This window comes from Globicephala melas, chromosome 3, assembly GCF_963455315.2.
Source record: "Globicephala melas chromosome 3, mGloMel1.2, whole genome shotgun sequence".
NCBI lineage: Eukaryota > Metazoa > Chordata > Mammalia > Artiodactyla > Delphinidae > Globicephala > Globicephala melas.
The window spans coordinates 123,995,816-124,018,799 of NC_083316.1; the positions used below are offsets into that span (position 1 = coordinate 123,995,816).

The window sequence follows — 22,984 nt, forward strand, 5'->3', positions numbered from 1 at the left end:
ATAAAATTACCCTGAGGGGGTGGCACTTCAGACTATTGCTGAATAAGGAGGTCAGCTAATTCCCTCCCCAAAGAACAACTATAAGGCTACACAAAATTGAGTAAAACAACCATTTTAGCATTCTGGAAATTGACCAGCAGCCTATGTTAATCTGACAATCAGTTATGCTTGAAAAACTGTTGAACTCTGGGTAAGAGCAATGGGATTCTATGATGTTCTTGCTTAATGATAGTCCCATCTCACTCCCATGGCTTGGTTGATATGGAGAGTCTACCAAAACAGAGCAGGCTATGTGGATCAGCAACTGCACTGCAAATGTTGAAAGGGGTTTATTTAATTTTGAGTAGTGGGCAACTGACATATCCAGAGATATTTTTGGTTACTCCAGTAAGGAGAATGATCTTAGGTTATAGCAGTAAGCATATTTCTGGCTATGTCTTCATAACAGGGCAGCAGAGACAAAAAGGGACTAAGCAATTCATAAAGTCCTGGACAATCATAGGGATGTGTGCAAGCACTTAGAAGACACAAGAAAATCCCAGTGGAAAGCAAATGCTAGGGTAGACGTAAAAGTAGCCTGAAATTTGAATACCCTCTCCTACACACACAGGTCCATCTGTGGAGGATAGACACCTTACTAGCTTGAGCATAAACTCTGTCTAATCATTGGCCTACTGCTAAGTTACACAGATCCAGGGAGAAAAAACCTAAAAAGTCAGGCTTAAAAAAACCAAAAAACTACAGTCATCCCTCCATGTCTGTGGGTTCCACATTCATGGATTCAGGCAATCACAGACCAAAAATATTAAAAACAAACAAACTCCAGAAAGTTCCAAAAAGCAAATCTTGAATTTGCCCCATGCTGGCCACTATTTACATAGTATTTATATTGTACTTACAACTATTTACATAGCACTTAAATTGTGTTAGGTATTGTAAGTAATCTAGAGATAATTTAAAGTATACAGGAGGATGTGCATAGTTTATATAAGGGACTTTAGTGTCTATGGATTTTGGTATCCATGGGGGTCTTGGAACCACTCCCCCAATGGATACAAAGGTATGACTGAATAAACATTTTCTTAGCATACACATCAACAGCTGCACACTATGGGAGAGCAAGAGATCAGAGATTTAGCTCAACCAAAGAAGCAAACAATAAAACAGCGAAAATCATCTTTGGAATAAATTGAGTTGCTAAACTATATTATCCATAATGTCCAGTTTTCAACAAAAATTATGAAATAGGCAAAGTAAATAGAATATATGAACCATAGTTGGCATGAAAAAATGTTAATGGAAACTGTCTGAGTGGTTCCAGATGTTAGTTTGACAGACAGAGACTTAAAGAAGCTATTTATAAGGTGTCCAACACTAAAGAAAACAATATTTGAAGAGTTAAAGGAAAACGTAATAAAAATGAATAGAGATTTTCAGTGAAAAGTTATATATAACACCCTCATATACACTTGTATATGTGTATATATATATATATATATATACACATATATATGTATGTATATATATAACCAAATGAAAATTCTGGAGATGAAGGGCACAATAACTCAAGTTTTAAAAATTCAGTAGAAAGGCTCAAAAGCAGCTTTGAGATTGTATAGTAAAAGAAGAATTAGTAAACTTGAAGAAAGATTAATAAAGTTTAACAAAAGAAGTACAGAAGGAAAAAATATTGACAAAAATTGCACAGAGTCGCAGAGTCCTTGAGACATCAAGAATGCCAGTATATGTGAAATAGGAATGCCAGAAATAGAAGACAGAGACTGGATAGAAAAATTATTTGAACGAATAACAGCCTAAAATGTATCAAATTTGATGAAAGAATGAATCTTTATATTCAAGAATTTCAACAAACTCTAAATGGAACAAATCAAAGAGATCTACACTTGGGCTCATTATGATCAAAATGTTGAGATCAAGAGAAAGTTTTAAAAGTAGCAAAAGAAAAATAACCCATTATGTATGACTGGCTTCTCATTTAAAATAATGAAGGTCAGAAGGCAATGGAAAGAGATGCTCAAAGGGCTGAAAGAAAAAAAATGTTAACCAATATTCTATATCCACAAAAATTACCCTATAAAATTAAGGCAAAATGAAGATATTCCCATATCAATGAAATTTGAGAGAATTTGTTGCTAACAGATCTGTCTTATAAGTAATAATAAAGTTCTTTAAAGGAATGACCACCAGATGGTAACTTGAAATTAGAAAAAGAAATAAAAAGCACCAGAAATGGTAAATATAGGGGTTAATATGAAGTACTCTATAAATATATGTCCCTTATTTTCACCTAGCTTCTTTTAAAGATATAATATTGCATATAGCAATGATTATAATGCTGTTTTATTGGGTGTACAAACATAACATGTATGATAGTTACAGTACGAAAGGAGACAGAGAAAATAGAGCTACAATTGGGGCCAAGTTTCTATATTTTACTAGAATTAAGTATTAATTGGTAGTAGATTGTGATAAATTAGGATGCTTATTGTAATCACTAGAGTAACCGATCAGAAAATGACATGTATAATAAATGCATAAAATCAGCAGGAGAATAAAAAAGACGCACTAGTAATATTTAACCCAAAAAGAAGGCAATAGTGGAAGAATAGAGAAGTAAAAAGAACAAGAGTATATTAAAAACAAATAGAAACATAGCATATGTAAATACAATCCTATCGATAATTATATTAAATGTAAATGGTTTTAACATCCCAATCAAAAGGCTGAGACTATTATATGCTAAAAAAAAAAACCCAACTATGTCTCCAGTACATACTCCTTAAATTCAAAGTTTTAGAAAAATGTATTTTAAGTCTATTAGAAATGGGGCATTTTGGGGAGAGAATATCTCAGACCAGTATATCAATTAGTTAATATACTTATTGATACGTTCAACTTTCCTCCTGCTTAGGACACCAGCGGAGGTATTTTCTACTTTTTTTGTAGCCATGTCTCCATTTTGGTTTTCAAATGCATTAGCATATAGATACTCACAATATGCTTTCATTGTATTATTTCTTAATGTTCAGTTATTTCCAATATCACTATATATATTTTAAATTGTCATCTTCTCTTTCTTTTTTTTTATCAGTTGTACTAGAAAACTATAACATTAGCTTTTTTATTAATTTTCTCTGTAGTTTCTGGTCTTTATGTTATTCATTCCTATTTGCTCTGCTGCTCATTTTACAGTGAATTGAGCAATACTTAGTCTTTAAATTTTAACTTTCTAAATTTCATGACAAGTGTATTTGAAGGTATCAGTGTTCATCTGTCTCAGATTTGTACTTGAAGTGTTTTCATTTGTCATTCTTTGCCAAATATTTCTTAACTTTCCTCCCTCCCAAATTTATTTAGTAACACATTATTTGATTTACAAATATGTGGTACTTTTTTTCCATTTTAAATTAACTTGTTTATTGAATTGTGGTCAAAGAACATGGGCCATATGACACTGATCCTTTGGAATTTCCTAAGACTTTCTTTGTGGCCTGATAAATATTCTACTTTTATAAATGTTTTATATCTTCTGAAAAAAGGTTTATTTTCTGTTTCTTGGATGTAGTTTTCTATTAAAATCTAATGACTTAAGTACCTTAATTTTTTCCTTTGATATATCAGCTTCTGAGAAGTGTGTGCTAAAAACTCGAACACCAGTTATTGATTTATTTAATTATATTGGTTATCACTTGACATATTTAGAGCCTGTATTATTGAATGTATGCTCATGATTATTATACCTTCTTGTTCTTTTCTTCCTTTTACTTTATGTAATGTCCTTCTTTGTTACTTATGATGCATTTGGGACTGAATTCTATATATTAATATTTTTGCTTCTGCTCTCTTCTTATTCACTTTTGCCTTGTATCTTTTCTTATCCTATTATAATATTTGTGGGCTTTTTAATTTTTCTGTAGTAAATTTTTTTCTGCTAAGGTGAGTTAGAAAATACTGAAGCCAAGCTTCAGCCTCTGCCTCTCCTGGTAAGTGTCAGGAGAGGACAAAGGATAAGACTCAGAGCTGAAGGTTCTAGAACCAGTGTTAACTCCAGTTTGCTGCCACTTCACCATGTCAAGAATCCATCTGTAAGCTCTCAGAAATTGTCAGCATCAGGAAGAATTGTTCACTGTAGGCTGTGATCCACCAGCCCTTGGGGTTTGGAGGAGGAGGAGGTGGAGTAGTAAACGCTTACACCTGTTTTCATCACCTCCCAGCTGGGCTTTTGATCTGTCCATCACCCTGCCAACATCTGTGACCTAGTAGGCTGCTGTTGGTTTCACTGGTGAAGCGGGAGAGGAGTGATGGCCCCAAGTTGATTGCTTGGATCCCTATCCCCATGCTTCTGCAATTTCTCCAGAAATGATTTTTGAGAGAAAATCAGCAGCTTTTCCTTACGCTCCTGCTTTTTCCTTATGCTCCAAACACACTTCTCTTCTTTCTGCCCCTTAAACAGGAGAATCTAGTTCCTATCACAAATCTTTTGCAACTGCAGTTCTCCATGTCTGGAATGTTCTTTCCACAAGTCTTTAATGCCCGGCTCCTCCTCATTAATGCCATCTCACCTCAAATGTTACCTTTGCAGAAAGATCTTTCTTGACACTATACTTAAAATAGCCCCTATTCTGGGTGCTATCATATCGTGCAGTTTATTTTACATAGCACTTGTTATAATTTAAAGTTCTTGTATTTACTGTCTATCTCTTCCCCTATTTAACGAATGTAAATCCGTTAGAGTACATATTCCTTTTCTCTTTTTTTGCTGTGTCACAGTCTAGTGGAATGCCTAGAGCCTAGTAAATGGGTAATGGGTTTTGAGGAATAAATGAACAACCAAGTGAATGGGGTAGCACATATGGCCGTGACTTAACCTGTTTTCACTCTATTTTTAACTTCTTCCTAAATATATGACATGAAGAGTGGGGTATGTTTCATAGATTTTCTTTTCTAGTTTAAATTCTTTTTCCTTTTTAATTGTCTTCTAGGAGAGTTCCTCAGTGTAATCTTCTGGTTCAAAAATTTATTTTACATTTGTGTCTATCCTACTTTATTCTTGATATTGTGTGCCATACTAAGTCACAGGTCCATATCCTAAGTTTTCCAAATCTATAATAAAGACATTTTTGTTATGACAATAATGACATCAAAAAATTTGTTTTGCAATGTTCTTTGGTTTTAGATAGAAATTAAGTTCTGAACCATATTCTTTGGTTTTAGATAGAAATTAAGTTCAAGTTAACTCTGAATCAGAATATCTAGCTTATGTCACAATGATGAGTTGCCAAATAACGTTTCAGTTGGGCTAACACCTTCTTTCTATGCTAAAATTCTGTGAGCCTGTGATAATAGGGGAAGTGAGTGAGGTTACCCCCATCAAGACATTTAGCACATTGTATTTTTTTCTTTAGATTTATTTAAACTATATTTTTTGTCTTTTTTAATTGAAGTATAGTTGATTTATAATGTTGTGTTAATTTCTGCTGTACAGCAAAGTGATTCAGTTATATATATATACACACACACATTCTTCTTTATATTCTTTTCCATTATGGTTTATCATAGGATATTAGCACATTGTATTTTTTTTAGCTGTATAGCATTATTTTTATGAGAAAAAGATAAATATATGTGTGTAAATATGCTTTTGCTTTTATATGCTTAGGGAAAAAAGGGAGATACCTAAAAAATCACAAATACATTTATCCCTGGAAAGTAGGATTACTCTAGGATAGTGGTTTTCAATGTTTTTTGTCTTAGGACTCATTTAAACCCTTAAAAATTATTGAGGATCTCAAGGAGCTTTGTTTATGTGAGTTATATCTATAGATATTTATTGTATCAGGAGTAAAAACTGAGAACTTGAAAAATATGTTTATTTTTCATTTTAAATTACAATAAACCCCTTACATGTTAACATAAATAACCTATTTATATAAAAAGCCACATTTTCCATAATTAAAGAAAAACAGTGAGAAGGTAACATTGTTTTATCTTTTGTAACTCTCTCTTTTATTGAAGTATAGTTGATTTATAATGTTGTGCTCATTACTGCTGTACAGCAAAGTGATTGTTATAGATATACATTCTTTTTTTTAATATTCTTTTCCATTATGGTTTATCATAGGATATTGAATACAGTTCTCTGTAGCACGTTGTATTTTAAATGTCTCTTTGTATCACCCAGTAGATTGTGAGCAAGTTGAGGGCAAGGATTGTGTTCTACCTTTGTTCTAACACATCATAGGTTATCCACGTTTACTAATAAATGAATAAACAAGTAAACGAGTTCTATAGTTAACCATGTGAATTATACAGTACTTACTGACCTACTTTTACATGACTGGCATTGCTCTAGGTAGCTAGTGTGCACTAGGCAGAGGGGCACTGGGCTGTATAAGATTTCTGAAAATGGTGTTGTAAGCATTACCATCCGGATGGTAAATGTGAAGTTTCTTTCCCTGTTCTTCAGGATATATGTAGTGATTTTCGGCCTTATGTGAAGGATGGAAGACTTGGATGCACAAGGGAAAATGAACCATTTCTTGGTCTTGATGGAAGGACACATGTCAATAAGTGTGTGATGTGTGCTGAGCTATTGTAAGTATCATCACCCCCAAGCTGGCCAGCAGGTGGACCTGATGAGAATGTACTTGGTTGCTATCCTGAGAACCACTCCACAGAGAGATAAAGTCCTTTTCCTCAAGCATGTTATCCTTTGTCTTTATAAGGTGAAATGGGCCTTGCTCCCAGAGTGGCTTCTTCTCTTTTTAATTCATATTATCTGATAAAGTTTCTTTTCTTTTTTTTTTTTTTTTTTTGCGGTACGCGGGCCTCTCACTGTAGATAGGGCTTCCCTGGTGGCGCAGTGGTTGAAAGTCCGCCTGCCGATGCAGGGGACATGGGTTCTGCCCCAGTCCGGGAAGATCCCACGTGCCGCGGAGTGGCTGGGCCCGTGAGCCATGGCCGCTGAGCCTGCGCATCCGGAGCCTATGCATCTGGAGCCTGTGCTCTGCAACGGGAGAGGCCACAACAGTGAGAGGCCTGCGTACCGCAAAAAAAAAGAAAAGAAAAGAAAAAAAAGGAGTAGATAAAGCGGTTATGCTAGTTATTTAATTTATTTAATTATAATGACTTGAAAATGCACAGTGTTTTATAAGGCATAATATTTCAAAATTTAAAAGGTGCTCTCTTGTGGAATAATCTAAGTCAGTCATTTGACATGTACTGCTTCATTCAGGCATGTATAGATACTCTCACTGAAGATGACAGTCTAATTTAAAATAATGTCATGTGGCTGGATTTATTAGTTGTATAAAAGGTGGGACTTTATGAAAGGGAAGAACTGTTGGGTTAATCTTTCTCTCAGTGCCTGACACTGCTCTGAGCACTGAGACACAGATATGAGTAAGATCCACAGAGTCTTTAATATTCTGACTGTTAAAGCATAGATTCTCTAATCCGTTTGTCAGCAAGCCTTAAAGTGCTCTATTTATATCACTGGATTTTTAAAATCAGGAGAGAGAAAGATTTAACAGATTAAAGGACTTCACATCTGTCTTTGAAAATTATAGTATGCTGTGTGGAATTCAAGGGCATGTCCTCTCAGGTTTAAAAATAGTTATTATAACTGGTTTCCAGACAGGAAATCATCCTCATTTCCACTTTCTTATCTAGGAGGCATGCACTTTTAGTGCTCAAACCTGCCCTAATTCTATGATTCTGTGTTTCTTTCCATGTGCTAGCTAAAAAAGAGAATCTGACCTCCCTGACTCCTGGTTGGTTTTTTCCTCTGTAGAACTAAGATAGTCTTGTCTATCTCCAAGTTGAACTGCAGTTAGATAATAGATCTGAAAGGACTTAGACGCTCAGTTCAATGTAGCTTTTATTGACAAGGGTGCTTTTACATGAAGGCAAACAAGTACTTTACAAGGTTTAAAAAAGCTATACATAAGGGTGTGGATGACAACATGTACTTCAAATGCTTAGTTTGGTTTCATCCTTGTCACAGCATTGTTTTAAAGCTCTTGGTTCTTCCTGTTAGAGCAAGTTTTCCTGACAATCTTGTGTGTCAATCAAGGAGTCACACCCATCCAGTTTTACAGAACAAGGCTTCTAATTGATTGATTGTCAGTGAGTCAGTTTCACACCCATCCTTATCTTTGGCAATTTTCTGGCTCAAACATTCAAGACAGGCAAAGCTTGTCTCATGTAAGTGGATGGGTTGAGCAAGTTGAGCAAAGGATATGGAAGTGCTTAGCACAGAACTGGACACTGAAGATATGATAAAGTCATAAACCGACCAACTATTTTCCTTTCTTAACAGCTTAAAAGAAGCTGAAGAAAATGCCAAGCGAGAAGGTGAAACCAGAATTCGACGAACTGCTGAAAAGGTAAATTTCTCATCAACACAATTTGGTTCTTGTGGACATAAATATTAACAATTTATACTTGAACCTTTAAGGTAATTCAATCATGTCATTGTTCTTCATTATTACATTGAACTTTTCTCCTTAATTTTAAAGTTTCCCAAGTTGAATTCCTAGTATACTATTCCTAGTATAATATTCCTAAGTATATTAATCACTAGATTCAAAGTTAAAATAGCATTTCCCACCTAAAGCTCAAAATACTCTGCTTGCTTAAAAAAAACAAGAGAAGACAAAGTTTATGCAAATTAAATTCTGCTTAGTTTCCACCAGACTTCTCTTTGACTTAGTGTAAATTACTTTTGCTGTGAATAAATTAGTTAAAAAAGCAACTTAATATAAATTTGACAGGACTAACTTGAAAATAATTCCAGAATCTTTTAAACAGTATATCCACTGGTGTATTTTATGTATATTCCCACTGATGCAAATTAGTTATTCATTTTTCCATTATGGTTATTATGTTCAGAGAGGCATGCAATTATAAAGGTCATGCTTCTGATTAAACAAAAACCTCAAATAATTATTGATATTGTTTTTAAAATAACCTTAAAATTAAGGTTTTTCAAATTATTTGATGATTTAGTTTTTCAATCTAGTATAAAAAATTATTCCTTTTGTTAATTGAATATGCATTGTAGATAACACAGCCTGGATTTCTTAAATCACCAAGGTTATTAAACCCTACTTTCAGTGAAAGTGATAGCAGCTACTTTGGTAATGAGTAGTCTTTTGTTGAAAAGTCAGAACACCTGAGTTTTAGTCCTTCTCTGGGTGTGTGAAACTGAGCAACTCATCTCTTCTGTCCAGGTCTCAATTTTCATTATTAGTAAAATAAGGACGTTGGGTAAATGATCTCAATTTTACCCTCCTGTTGGATTCTGATTCTGTGTCCTGCACCCTTTGGTGCTAATAAAAAGATACTATTTTTGTGGATTGTAGGGCATATGTTTTCCTAAGGGGAGACACAGGTGCAATTTTTGGTATTTAAGAGCTGAACTTCCACTTCATAATGCCATTCAATGAAACAAATGTCCCACCCTAAATAGGGCATTCAGAATTTAAATTAAGAAACACAGAGCATTCATAATTATCCATAATGTGTTCAACACTCACTGAGATTTGAAAAGCAATTTTGTTGTGGTGGTTGTTAAATTTCAGTATAACACTTTGGGTCATCTCATGATATTCAACATTTTATTACTTCATAAACAGGGAGTTTCTTTTCCCTTGTCTTTCATCATGCCTCAGCTACTTTTCCTTCTTTTTGTCTGTGGCTGGGATCATTGTTTTGGTGGGGTCATTGGACATGATTATGTTGAGCAGGACTGCATTATTGTGATGGCTCAATATTTGCCCCATAATTAACCTGTCAGTGGGTTGATCACACAGCAGCATTTCTTTAGAATCTCCTTGGATGAATCACAACTTATAAACTGAAATTATCATTGTTTCTTTTATGGGAACCATTGAGCATCAATTTTATTACCACACTGTGATTATCAGGTGACTGTCTTCTGCGTCTGTATTCCTAGATTGTTACAACCAGGAAGTTCGGAACACACCCATTACTCCTCTAAAGACAAATATCTCCTCATTAGATTCTCTTTTAAAGTGTCCTAATGAAGTGTGAGTTATATATTTTTTAAAATCAGAGAATACTAGATCTAGAAAAGGTCCTAAAGAGCAGCTATTCTGAAAACTGCCTTTGTGTTGGTAGTGAGACTGAAGTCTCAAAGGTGATGTGACTTTGCTATGGTCTCCCAGTGAGTTAGAGCCACAGTTTAATTTCCCTTCTGACTCCAAACCACACTCTTTTTTAAAATAAAATTTTTAATTGAAGTATAATTGATATGCAATATGTTAGTTTCAGGTGTACATCACACTGATTTTGTGTATATATATATATATATATATATATATATATATATATACACATTTCAAAACAGTCACCATGATAAGTCTAGATACCATTTGTCACCATACAAAGTTCTTATAATATTATTGACTATATTCCCTTTGCTGTACATTACATCTCCATGACTTATTTATTTTATAATGGGAAGTCTGTACCTCTTAATCCCCTTCACCTATTTCCCCTACCCCACCCCACTCCCCTCCCCACTGGCAACCACCAGTTTGTTCTCTGTATCTATGAGTCTGTTTTATTTGTTCCTTTGTTTTGTTTTTTTAGATTCCACATATAAGGAAAGTCATACAGTAATTACCATTCTCTGTCTCACTTATTTCACTTAGCATAATACCCTTTACAACCCATCCATACTGTCACATGGAAAGATTTCATTCTTTTTCATGACTGAATAATATTCCATCCATACATACATACACATTGTATATATGTATATATCACATCTTCTTTATCCATTCATCTACTGATGAACACTTAGGTTGTTCCACGTCTTGGCTATTGTAAATAATACGGCAGTGAATAAACCATACTCTTTATGCTCACGTTTTTTTAGCTGAAATGGGAAGATGAGGGTCATACAGTTGAAAAAGGCCACAGAGAAGGAAGCATTTTTATAGATTATATTATAGTAATATATGCTATCAAGTAGTGTTTTGGTATAGTGTTTTAAAGTTTATATATATATTTGTCATATATAATTAAATATAACTTTTGTATACACACATACCCACACACACATATATATGGCCCTTATCAAATAGAATTTTCAAAACACAGAGAGAAACTTGAAAATACTGAATTCAAGCATCAATCAGGAAATTTGTGTGTATAAACCTCTTCTGAATTTTGGGAGGAAGTCACAACATTTTTAGGTTTTCTAAATAAAGATTAGTCTTGATGGTCTGCATTTCTAAGTAGGTAATGAAGGAAAATTAGGTTCACTCCTGAGGTTTCCACCTGCAGTGTTAGAAATGAACATTGATAAAGGTGGCAGAGTATATATAAAAATGGTCCACAGATCCACAGAGGAAACAAATAGAGTAAGCATAATGCTGTTGGATACCATCTTATTCCTTTTTCCTTGCAAACTAAGTAAAATTGTTCTTGACTTGTTCCATATTAAGTAGCTCTTAAGTATCTCATCTTACAGATTCTATATTCTGCTCATTGGCAACACTTTTATTTTGTCTTGGCTGCTGTGTTTTGTTATGTCTTTGTTGGAACCTCATGACAGATCTTTTATTTATTATCTTTTTCCATAGATTTGAAAGTGAACAAAAACTATCTGATTTTAGAAAGTATTTGCTCACGCTTATTCTTTCCTAGGATCTTTTACCTTTTAATAAATACACGACATAGTATATACAGGTACCGAGTAATTTGACAATGTAATTACTATTTCTCATTAATACGTTGTGTGTGTTCACCAACACTTTCTAGATATGACATTCTTTGACTATAAATCCATGATGCACATTTTCTAGATTAAAGAATAGAAAAGTGCTAAATGTAATTACTTGTCTTTTTAAAGGATTTCTGCAAGGAATATGAAAACCAAGTGAGGAATGGAAGACTTTTTTGTACACGGGAGAGTGAGCCAGTCCGTGGCCCTGATGGCAGGATGCATGGCAACAAATGTGCCCTGTGTGCTGAAATTTTGTAAGTATAGATGTGGTTTCTTTGGAGTTACTCAAAAGGTGAAGTGGAGAGTGACTAAAATGATGAATAAGAACAATGTTCATGGGAATATTTGTTGTTGAGAATTTTTGAGCTGTTTTATGTCCTCTACAAATCATAATACCACCTAATAAGTAGGCTCTAATGCTATACATTTCTTTTTTAATACAAATGGATTCTAATTTCCAGTAGGATGACTGGATTACAAAATACTTGTTTACATTTTCTCCCATGACCTTTGTAGGCCTTTTTATGAGCTAGTCATAGTACAGAATGAGGGTTAAAAGCAGGCACTAGGACTTTGATTCTTTTCCTTCAGTAATTACCCCATTGTGGCAGAATAGATGGGATGCCCACAAAAAAATCCATGTTCATATGTGAACTGGATTAACTCTATCTTTTCATCTTGGACATCTGACCCTGGGGGAAGAGCAAATCCCACAACATATAAATTATGGCACTTATAAAGATGGCTCAGGAAAGGTCTCATCACATTTTTTTTTAGCTCCTTGAACTCTATGAGCTCTTTCCTACACTTTCTGACTGCCAGTTCTTGTTTTGGCCAGCTAATGTCTCTTCTATGGACATTTCAAGATTTCAAGATTATCCTTCCTTGGATGAAATCTCCTAAAATCACTAATTAAATTCAATCTTTATAACACTTGATAATTTTATTTTATACTAGTCATCATAGTTGGTATTTGTATAATTATTTCTAGTACTATTTGTTGACTGTCACTCTTCTCTACTGGTCTGTAAGTTCTAAGAAGATAGGGTATGTGTTTATATTGTAAACTACTGAACTATATGCCCAGAGTGCTTTCCAATGCTTGCTGAAAAATAATTACTAACCAAATGTTGAATAAATAAGTGAATGAATGAATGTATGGACAAAGATCCCTGCTCTCAAGAAGCTTAAGGCTAATAGCAAAAATAATCCTTGGATGTACACACACACACACACACACACACACACACATACATTGCAAGACAGAATGAAAACTGTCCTATAAGAGAAGAATATACAAGTATGAAAACACACTGAAAGATGTAGAACTCATTTCCACTTTGAGGTATGGGATGTCTTCTTAAAGAAGGTAGAATTTAAGCTGGGGAGGTTTAAAAGGGAAGATGACAAAAAAAAAAAGAAAAAGATTGTTACAGTGGAAGGAAATGGCAAACTTAAAGGCAAAATGCAAGGGGTTCTTTGGGGAAATGGTGAAGATTTCAATTTCATAAGGGGCTTTAGGGTGGTTTGAAAATGTTTGTTCTAAAACTCAGGAACACTTAGCTGTTTTTTTCCACTTGCATCTAAATGACCATTTTGTAGCTTGAAGATTCAAAACATCTATATTCACTTCCTTATTTTTGTTTCTTACTCCAGCAAACAGCATTTTTCAGAAGAAAAAAATAAAGCAGATGAACGCCTGAGAAAGGCTAAAGAAAAAGTTAAAAGAGAAACTGAGGTGAGGATTAGTTTGATCAATTCAGTTACGACTTTTGTAGGGTGTGCATGTGTGTACTTTACTCTAGAATGCATTTTCAATATTTATTTATTTTTCCTCCACTACTAATGGGTTTCTGGAGACTAATTTTTAGTTACTATTTTATAAGATTTAGAATACTTATGACATTACAATTTTCAGCTCTATTTGGAGGAAATTAAGGCACATTAATAAAAACAGTTCTACACTCCTGAATGAAGGTGATATATCAAGGCTTATCTGAATTCAAAGCTGATATACATTCTTCAAATGTGTGACAGTTGTTTTGGGGTTTTCATTTTGAAAGCAATAGCAATGTAAAATTTTAATATGATCCTTTTAAAATCATACGACATTCTACTTTTAAAACACCTCTTAACTAGTCATCTCCCTTTTTTCCACTGCTGTCATCTTAGCACAGATACCTAATAGCTTTCTTTTGCATTGATACATTAGCATCCTGCCTGTTCTCTATACTTCTAGCCAACATCTTCCTCAATCTTCAAGATTCAATTATTCTTCCATGTTGTTTTCACAGAGTAGGAAATACTTCCATGAACCAATGGCATTATGAAAATCTAATGTTTACAGGTATTCTAGAGTGTATTTGGACCATTTCACTCCATTAAAGAGACCCTATTTAACTTATTCCTTAGAGTTATCCCACCTTCTATGAAGTGTAGTTCAGTTTCATAAAATAGCTCATTCCCGTAGTCCACCTTCTGCCTTCATGTAACTATATCTTAATTGCTAAGGCCTGTTTCAACTGCTTTCTTTCCTTCAGTCCTAGGTTACACAGTCCTTTTAATTTTAGCTGTTAAATGTCCCTCAACTATCCTATCTTTCACTTTCAATTTCTTCCTTCCTTTCTCTCTTCCTTTTCTTTTTCTCCCTTCCTTCCTCCCTCCCTCCCTCCTTCCCTCCCTCCCCCCTTTCTCCCTTCCTTCCTTCTTCCCTCCTTCCTTCCTTCCTTCCCTCCTCCCTCTTTCCCTCTCTCCCTCCCTCCCTTCCTTCCTTCTCTTCTATAGTTTCCCTAGCTTCAGTCTTTAGTCACTTAAACCCTCCACACATCCGACTGGATAATCTTTCTAAAACAAAGATTTGATTAGGTCCTTCTCTGCTATAAATATTGTTTTCCATTTCCTAAGAATAAAGTCCAAAGTCCTTTCAAAGTTTAGTAGTCTGATTTTGACTTTCTTCAAGGTCTCCTTTTAACGAGTTCCCAAACCTTCCTCTTTGTGTCCTGCTAATTCTTTAGCCACTATACTCCTGACTGTAATAGATTATCTCAAAATAATATATTCTTTTACGCCTGTGTCTTTGCATATCATAATTCCTCCTGGAGGACTTTTTTGCCACATTGTTCTCCTAGGCACATTCTAAAGATACAACTCAAATATAAGCTCTTCTCTGAACTTCCTTGGATCATTCTTTCCTATATGCTAGTGCATACTTAATTTAGACATGTGTCATATCCCTTAGCTTTTTATATTGCAATTCCTTATCCTTTTCACTTGACATAAAAGCGCTAAATCACATTCATATTTAATCCCTTTAACTTAATATATTTGTTGAACACTTAAATGGATGAATCTTAATTTATTTTTTAAATTATTTTTGGCTGCACTGGGTCTTCGTTGCTGCGCACAGGCTTTCTCTAGCTGCAGCGAGCCGGGGCCACTCTTCATTGCAGTGCACGGGCTTCTCATCGTGGTGGCTTCTCATGTTGTGGAGCACGGGCTCTAGGCGTGCGGGCTTCAGTAGTTGCAGCATGTGGGCTCAGTATCTGTGGCTCGTGGGCTCTAGAGCGCAGGCTCAGTAGTTGTGGCTCATGGGCTTAGCTGCTCCACGGCATGTGGGATCTTCCCGGACCGGGGCACGAACCCGTGTCCCCTGCATTGGCAGGCAGATTCTTAACCACTGCGCCACCAGGGAAGCCCCAAATGGATGAATCTTACAAGCAGAGAAATATCACAAAACTTTTGGACAATTATACATCCTAAATGTTTTATTTTTTTATCCTTAATTCCTCTTTTCCAATATCTTTGATAAAGAGTATCTAAAGTTTATAGAGAACCATATCTAAACTGTCTTATTTTCTTTATTCAGAAACTCTGCAGTGAGTATCAGGATCATGCAATGAATGGAATCCCTTTCTGTACCAAAGAAAATTACCCTATTCGTGGCCCAGATGGGAAAATGCATGGCAACTTGTGTTCCATGTGTCAAGACTTCTAGTGAGTACAGAGTTTTAGAATGTCAAAGAGAAAAGGGAACCTACAGTAATCTAATAGAACTAGCTTGTTTCATAGATGGGCAAACTGGGAAGGGAGTTCAGGAAATTACATGGAGAATGTAAGTAATAGAGCTGGGAATAAGTACCTAGAGCATTTATGCCAAGATGTCTGTTAGCCCCGACACTCATTCTCTTAGCACTGGAACATCCTGACTTATGCAAATATCAAATTCTCCCTACTGCTGAAGCTTCATATTGTGAACCCGTTGTACAAGTTTATAGGCATCTCATCTTCCAGAGAGGCAAAGACCCAAAGTTAACACTTACTGCAGAAACTGATTATTGAAGTTGCCCATGAAACAACCATGAACTCTTATTAAATTACAGTAAATGTTACTTCATATAATGTGACATTTCTCAGTAAGTTATAACTGAGTTTGGTTTCAAAATTTGGGACTGTACTCAGTTTATCTGATTGAGTTCAGATTAAGTAGTTGACTACATTTAGAATCTTTGGTCTTTTGTAATTTGATTGACAACCAGGTATGGTTGAAATACCATCAGTTAACTGTACATACCATGCAATTCCATTGTACAAAGCAAATTTGGCTCATTTGGTTTATCAATGTATGGAAATTATTATTTTTCCACCCATCCTACATTTTCTTACAGATAACACAGCCATGAGTAAGCAATACAGGTAAACTGAATTAATAAAGCTACGGCATACACGACATGGTAGACAGAACATAGACTTGAGAGGAGAAATTTGGGTTAGTTGTTGTCATATCCTGAGATTATAAGCAAAGCCCTCACCACCTCACCTTGTCTCTGTGAAACAAGGGGACCAGTCAATGTGCTTTATTAAGGCCACTTTCAGGCTCCAGGTGTAATGTCACCGCAGTACTAGTTGTTTTTTTTTTTTTTTTTGCGGTACGCGGGCCTCTCACTGTTGGGGCTTCTCACTGTTGTGGCCTCTCCCATTGCGGAGCACAGGCTCCGGACGCGCAGGCTCAGCGGCCATGGCTCACGGGCCTAGCCACTCTGCAGCACGTGGGATCTTCCCAGACCGGGGCACGAACCCGCGTCCCCTGCATCAGCAGGCGGACCCCCAGCCACTGCGCCACCAGGGAAGCCCACGGTACTAGTTTTGATATCTCCTTGATGAACACTGATGATGTTCCTTTTCTGACCACAGCCAAAAAAGGTAATTTACAGAAAGCAAGTCTCCCAAATCCACAAGTAACGCTATCTTTATTTCAGTGTTACGCAGAAACTATGAAGAAGTTCTGGTATCTTATACTGGAGGCTGTTTTGTTGCTTCTCATTAGTATGTAGTGATAAAGGGGCAAAGTTGCTCCTTCTTCAGGAGGGAGGACAGATTAGCAATGCAGAAATGTGGAGAAACCATTGACTGTGTTTGGTCCTATGGATCTGTACTGTTTTTGTTTTGTTTTGTTTTTTCTAATTCAGCCAAGCAAAAGCTGAAGAAAAGAAAAAGGCTGAAGCAAAAGCAAGAAGTAAAAGAGAACCTGGAAGAGTAGACTCATATGCAGTGAGTAGACTGTAATTTGAACACACTTCAAAGAGCCTAAAGGCTGGAATATTGCCCTGCAAAAATCCCCAGAAAACCTTAACCTTTCAATCTGGAGATGACATTGAGATGAATGATATGGGAGTGGATCAATTCTTGCTGCTTCAGAGACTAACTCTGTACAGTAAAAAGAACTTATTTGCAGTCTGAAAAAAAATGATTTCTAGTTCTAGTTTCATCATTTACAGACTATGCTAGCTTTTACTTACCACTTTCCTGAGACACTTAGTGTATATTTTCTACATGTGAATTTTTGAAATTTCACATCTGAGTTGGGTTCAAAATACATTGTACACACACAGAAAACATAGTTTTTACCTTTGAAATATTACAATATTCATTTTCATGGCTTTATATAAGTTACCGTTAACTTCTTCTTTAGATGATGAAAGTCTCCTAATCTTCCCTCTAAGTTCTATTCTTTTTCTTATCCAACCATCCTCCCTAACACAGCTGGAGTAGTTTCAAAATATTAACTAGATCATATTACTGCTCTTCTTAAAATGCACAAATAACTCATTATCAACTAAAGGATGCATTTCAGTCTCCTTAACTCTCTTATTTGGCTCCTTACCGTCATTCAGAAATTCATGTTCTGCTATAGGCCATGTAGTTTCTGACATGTGCTTCTCAGCTTATTTTAGCAATCTAAAATGTGTATTTCTGAATCCATTTCTTAACCAGGAAAATCCTATTTACTCTTCAAAGTCTCACTCAAAGTATCCTAGTTCCCTGACATCTTCCCTGATTTCCACAATCAGATTTCATGGTCCCAACCTCTGAGTTCTCAGATTTTCTTGTACCTGTATGTTTGCACTTATTTTATTCTATTTAGATTATAGTGGAGTTTACTTATCTACCTCTTTTATTATACATCCTATTATGTCTTATTTGTTTCCATCTCTTAGCAAATCACGAGGGTTTTTTTTGTTCAATTGAATTTTATATTTGAGAGAAAACACAACTAAAATCCTGGGCTCAAAGATTAGTTTCTACCAATGTAGATGCTTCAAACTTCTGCTCTGAATGGGAATAAAACGTGTGTCCAAATTACCTTCTCTATCTTGGCAAAAGCCGTGCAGACCATACCTCAAGTTTATGACAAATGGAACACTCCCCTGCACCAAAGAGATTAACCCCACCAAGGGCCCAGATGGGAAAATGTATAACAACCCCTGCTCCATGTGTGCGACTATGCTGTGAGTAGAGCTGCTGCTGGGAAAATGAGGGAGGGTTTTGTCCTTTCTGCTTCATTTCTCTTTTTTGGAGCTTTATTCTATTTTGTTTCTTAAATTGTGTTTGTTTCTTATCAATGGCATTTTTTTGTGACACATTTTTGCACAATGTCATAATTGTCAAAGAATGATTCCTGCATATCAATCACTGGTTGAGTTCCCGTGAAAGTGTAAATGACATGAAATAAGGATCATACCCTTGCAGAGTGGGATATGAAATCATCTGAAAACACGACAGATCACTAGCAAACATATCAATATGCCAAACAGTACATCAGTTCATACATGGTTCATAATATATATAACTGTAATAACTGAATGATATTTGAGTATTTTAGATCACTTTCAATCTGGAGATTCTATGATTCTTACTCATCTCTTTTTAAATCACTCTTTTTTAGCCAAGCAGAAAAAAAAGAAAAGAAAAACAGGGAAGATGAATCAAAAAATAAAAGGCAATCTGAGAATACATCTTCCTTTGAGGTGAGGGGACCTTCTTCAACAAGTCAGAGGCATATGGACCTGGGATCCATAGATGGCGTTCAGGGAACCCATAAATTCCCTTAAACTGTATGAAACATTGATACAGTTTGTGGTTTGTGTATTTGTTTATATGTGTGCATGTACACATGTGCATATGTGACTATTTCTAGGTTGAGGGTCTGTAACTTTTATCATTTAAAAATATTCACGTCTTCAAAGTTAAGAACTATTCTAAAATTTGCTAAGTGCTGACCGCCATTTAAGAAAAATGTATAAACTTGAGCAGTTTTTGCAATCTGATCCAACCCGTGTTCAACACCTCAAACTTCCCTCCTTGATTTCACAGGAGTTGTGCAGGGAATACCGCAAATCCATGAAGAATGGACATCTTCTTTGCACTAGAGAGAACGACCCCATCCAGGGCCCAGATGGGAAGGAGCACGTCAACCTCTGCTTCATGTGTGAGGCTCTCTTGTGAGTAGAGCTTGGGGCTTCTGAGGCAGTGGGGACAGGGAACTGCTAAGGGCAGTTTTCCAACAATTATGAATAATGTGTTTTCCTCTTCAGTGTAAAACTTCAGTGTAGTTTTCCTCTTCTTTTTTTTTTAATTTTTTTTATTTTTTGCGGTACGCAGGCCTCTCACTGTTGTGGCCTCTCCCGTTGCAGAGCACAGGCTCTGGACGCGCAGGCTCAGCGGCCATGGCTCACGGGCCCAGCCGCTCCGCGGCATGTGGGGTCTTCCCGGACTGGGGCACGAACCCGTGTCCCCTGCATCGGCAGGCGGACTCTCAACCACTGCGCCACCAGGGAAGCCCAGTTTTCCTCTTCTTGTGTGTCACATTTAAATGAACTAAAAAACAAACACACAAAAAACTCCAAAACCAAGTGGAGAGCTTTCAGATGATAACTACTGTGATATAAAAAATGCAGAATAATTTCAGGACATTTCAGAAAGAACTCCGAATCCTTTTTTCAGAGAAGAGAATACTCTATGACAACCATACTAATTGCTTTTAGTTTTCTGAAGGATTTTCAGCTGAAAGAGGAAATGCATGAGATTACATGTAATATATTGATATCATTATGGTGCATGGCAAATTTTAGGAATTTTTGTTTTGTGTTGGTTCATGATTTTTAGTTCTACTCGTTCTGTGTGACCTCAAGGAACAGAATTAAAATTGATGAGAGATATAGGGAGACAGATTTGGGCACAACATGAAGATGAACTCTGCAATAGTTAGAGAAAGGCTGCTTCAGGAATGATGATTTTGTTGTATAGGAGTTGAATACCTCATTTACAGGGGACTAAAGTATGACTTTAGAATAGACAACATGGTATGTCCTCTCAAACCAGAGTCTGCTGTATTCCTTAAGTCTTTGTCCCAAGGGATACTCTATTTTCTAGATGCCCAGAATCTCTGAAAGGATTCAGTCATTCCGTCTTCCCTAGTGGAGAGCAATACAACCCAGCAGATTTGTCCCATAGTATAAGTGAGCCATGGAAGCATTAAAAAATCTGTTAGATGGAAGTCATGACGATGACCATATAATTATCATAACCAACATTTATTGGCATATAATCGGCATATACTTGGGTTTTGCTACCCAATCTCATTTAATCTTCACAACAACCGTATGAAATGGGTTCTGTATTATCCCAAGTTATAGATGGAAAAAAATTAAGGCCCAGAGAAGATGAGAATGATGGAAATTTCGGCCCAGGAAAAATGAAGAAAATGATAAGATTTCTCAATGTAGGGTGTAGACAGGGTATAATTATTTAGCAAAGCCATTATCAACTTCTGGTAGTAACATCTGCCTGTTACGCTCATCTCAGTCTTTTTCTTTACCTTAATCTTTCATAGATAAGGAAGTAAGTCTGCCACCTAGTGGTCATCTCTGCTGTTTCCTCTGACAAGTTTCCATTATGAAAAGAAAATGCTTCTTAAATTTTATAGTCAACTTAGACTCACAGTAAAGTTTGGATCAGTATCCATATAAAGAAGTATAAGAAACACCACAATTTTGGAGCTATTTTAGTTTGTTCCATCAATATAAAAATTCCTTATCCAATTAAAATTTTATTGCCTCATATTTTATGGATATGTTAGCAAAGGCTATTGCCTTTCTTAAGAACCATACTTCCCTCCACAGTCATTTCTTAAACACTTTAATATCATATACAAATAGTGTTTTCAACTTTTAAAAAAGTTTTAAGTTGATCAATGAGCAGTTTTTACGTTGACTGTAACGTATGAAAACGTTTTAGCAAATTATTTTTGTTTCTACAACATGATTGAATTATCTGCATTATAGATTTAATTATGCTGCATACTGAGTATATTAAACTTAATTTCTAACACTGTTACTCATCCAAAATGGTTAATAGCTATTACTCTCATTTCATTTTCATCATGTGCCTGTTTTTTTGTTGTTTTTATTTATTTATTTTATTTATATAAATAAAAGTTATTTATTCATTTTTGGCTGTGTTGGGTCCTCACTGCTGCACACGGGCTTTCTCAAGTTGTGGTGAGCAGGGGGCCACTCTTCCTTGCGGTGCACGGGCTTCTCATTGCGGTGGTCTCTCTTGTTGCAGAACACGGGCTCTAGGAGCACGGGCTTCAGTAGTTGTGGCACGTGGGCTGAGTAGTTGTGGCTTGGGGGCTCTAGGGTGCAGGCTCAGTAGTTATGGCACACGGACTTTTAGTTGCTCTGCGGTATGTGGGATCTTTCCAGACCAGGGCTCGAACCCGTGTCCCCTGCATTGGCAGGCGGATTCCTAACCACTGCGCCATCAGGGAAGACCAATATGCCTGTTTTTGGAGTGTTCACTTTCAATAATGCTTACAATGCTGATGATGACAATCACTTTTATCAGTCACTTTATTATGTACCGGATACTAATTCTAACTGCTTTACATGTATCAACTTATTTAATGCTCACAACAGTCCTATGAGAGAAGTATTCTTATGACCTCTTCTATCCCTCCACTCCATTTCCCCATTTAAAGATGAGGAAAACACAGAGAGGTTAAGACACTTTTTGTGTTCCTTATTCTATTTGGCTGCAGAGTCTTTCTTCTTAACTTTCTTCTTAATCACCATGCTATACTGCCTCCCAGAAGCTAAATATCACCACTTTATAAAGAGTTCTGCACCTTTTGCAGATGTAAAAGAATCAGCAAATAAGAAAGTCCTATTGCAGGATATTTGCTGGGAAGCTAAATAGGTTTACTCATTAATTAAGGGGTTTTCCCTTGAACACCATTCTCTTGAGGTGTGGTAAATCATTCTAATTATTACCCAATAAAATTACACCTACTATGAGTGGATCTTTGGAGTTGCTTGAGAATAATCAAAGCAATGAATGATCAACCTGTGAATGTTAAGAATCTATACTACTGTATTAAGATTCTTCTCTCTTTTTTCCTGTTTCTTACAGTCAACAAGAAGAAAGAGCAAGAGCAAAGGCTAAAAGAGAAACTGCAAAGGTAATCTTCTCACAAATTCTTATATTATACCCTGACATTTTTTCTCTGCAATAACATTCTAGATATCTCATTAGCATAAATGTTTTCCTGTTTTTGGGGGGACAGAGAAAGATAAATATCATATGATATCGCTTACATGTGGAATCTTAAAAAATGGTACAAATGAACCTATGAAACAGAAATAGAGTCACAGATGTAGAAAACAATCTTATGGTTACCAAAGGGGAAATGGCGGTGGATAAATTGGGAGACTGGAATTGACATATACATAGTACTATATGTAAAACAGATAACTAATAAGAACCTACTATATAGCACAGGGAACTCTACTCAATACTCTGTAATGACCTATATGGGAATAGAATCAAAAAAGAGTGGATATAGGTATATGTATAACTGATTCACTT

At 35.8% G+C, this 22,984-nt stretch overlaps 1 protein-coding gene across 3 annotated transcripts in view; it reads left to right on the forward strand.

Moving 5' to 3' along the window:
• Window positions 1–22,984, forward strand: part of SPINK5 (serine peptidase inhibitor Kazal type 5) — a 132,346-nt gene that overhangs the window by 75,917 nt on the left and 33,445 nt on the right. For all 3 annotated transcript variants that reach the window (XR_009563473.1, XM_030847382.2, XM_060296411.1), the window contains exons 8-17: window positions 6,488–6,615; window positions 8,342–8,408; window positions 11,906–12,033; window positions 13,436–13,517; window positions 15,645–15,772; window positions 17,245–17,326; window positions 18,440–18,564; window positions 19,002–19,083; window positions 19,430–19,557; window positions 22,529–22,577. Coding sequence is in view for 2 of the 3 variants with exons in the window: in XM_030847382.2 (XP_030703242.1) it covers window positions 6,488–6,615; window positions 8,342–8,408; window positions 11,906–12,033; window positions 13,436–13,517; window positions 15,645–15,772; window positions 17,245–17,326; window positions 18,440–18,564; window positions 19,002–19,083; window positions 19,430–19,557; window positions 22,529–22,577 (999 nt within the window). In the remaining variant the exon portion in view is untranslated. The remainder of the gene's footprint in view (window positions 1–6,487; window positions 6,616–8,341; window positions 8,409–11,905; window positions 12,034–13,435; window positions 13,518–15,644; window positions 15,773–17,244; window positions 17,327–18,439; window positions 18,565–19,001; window positions 19,084–19,429; window positions 19,558–22,528; window positions 22,578–22,984) is intronic.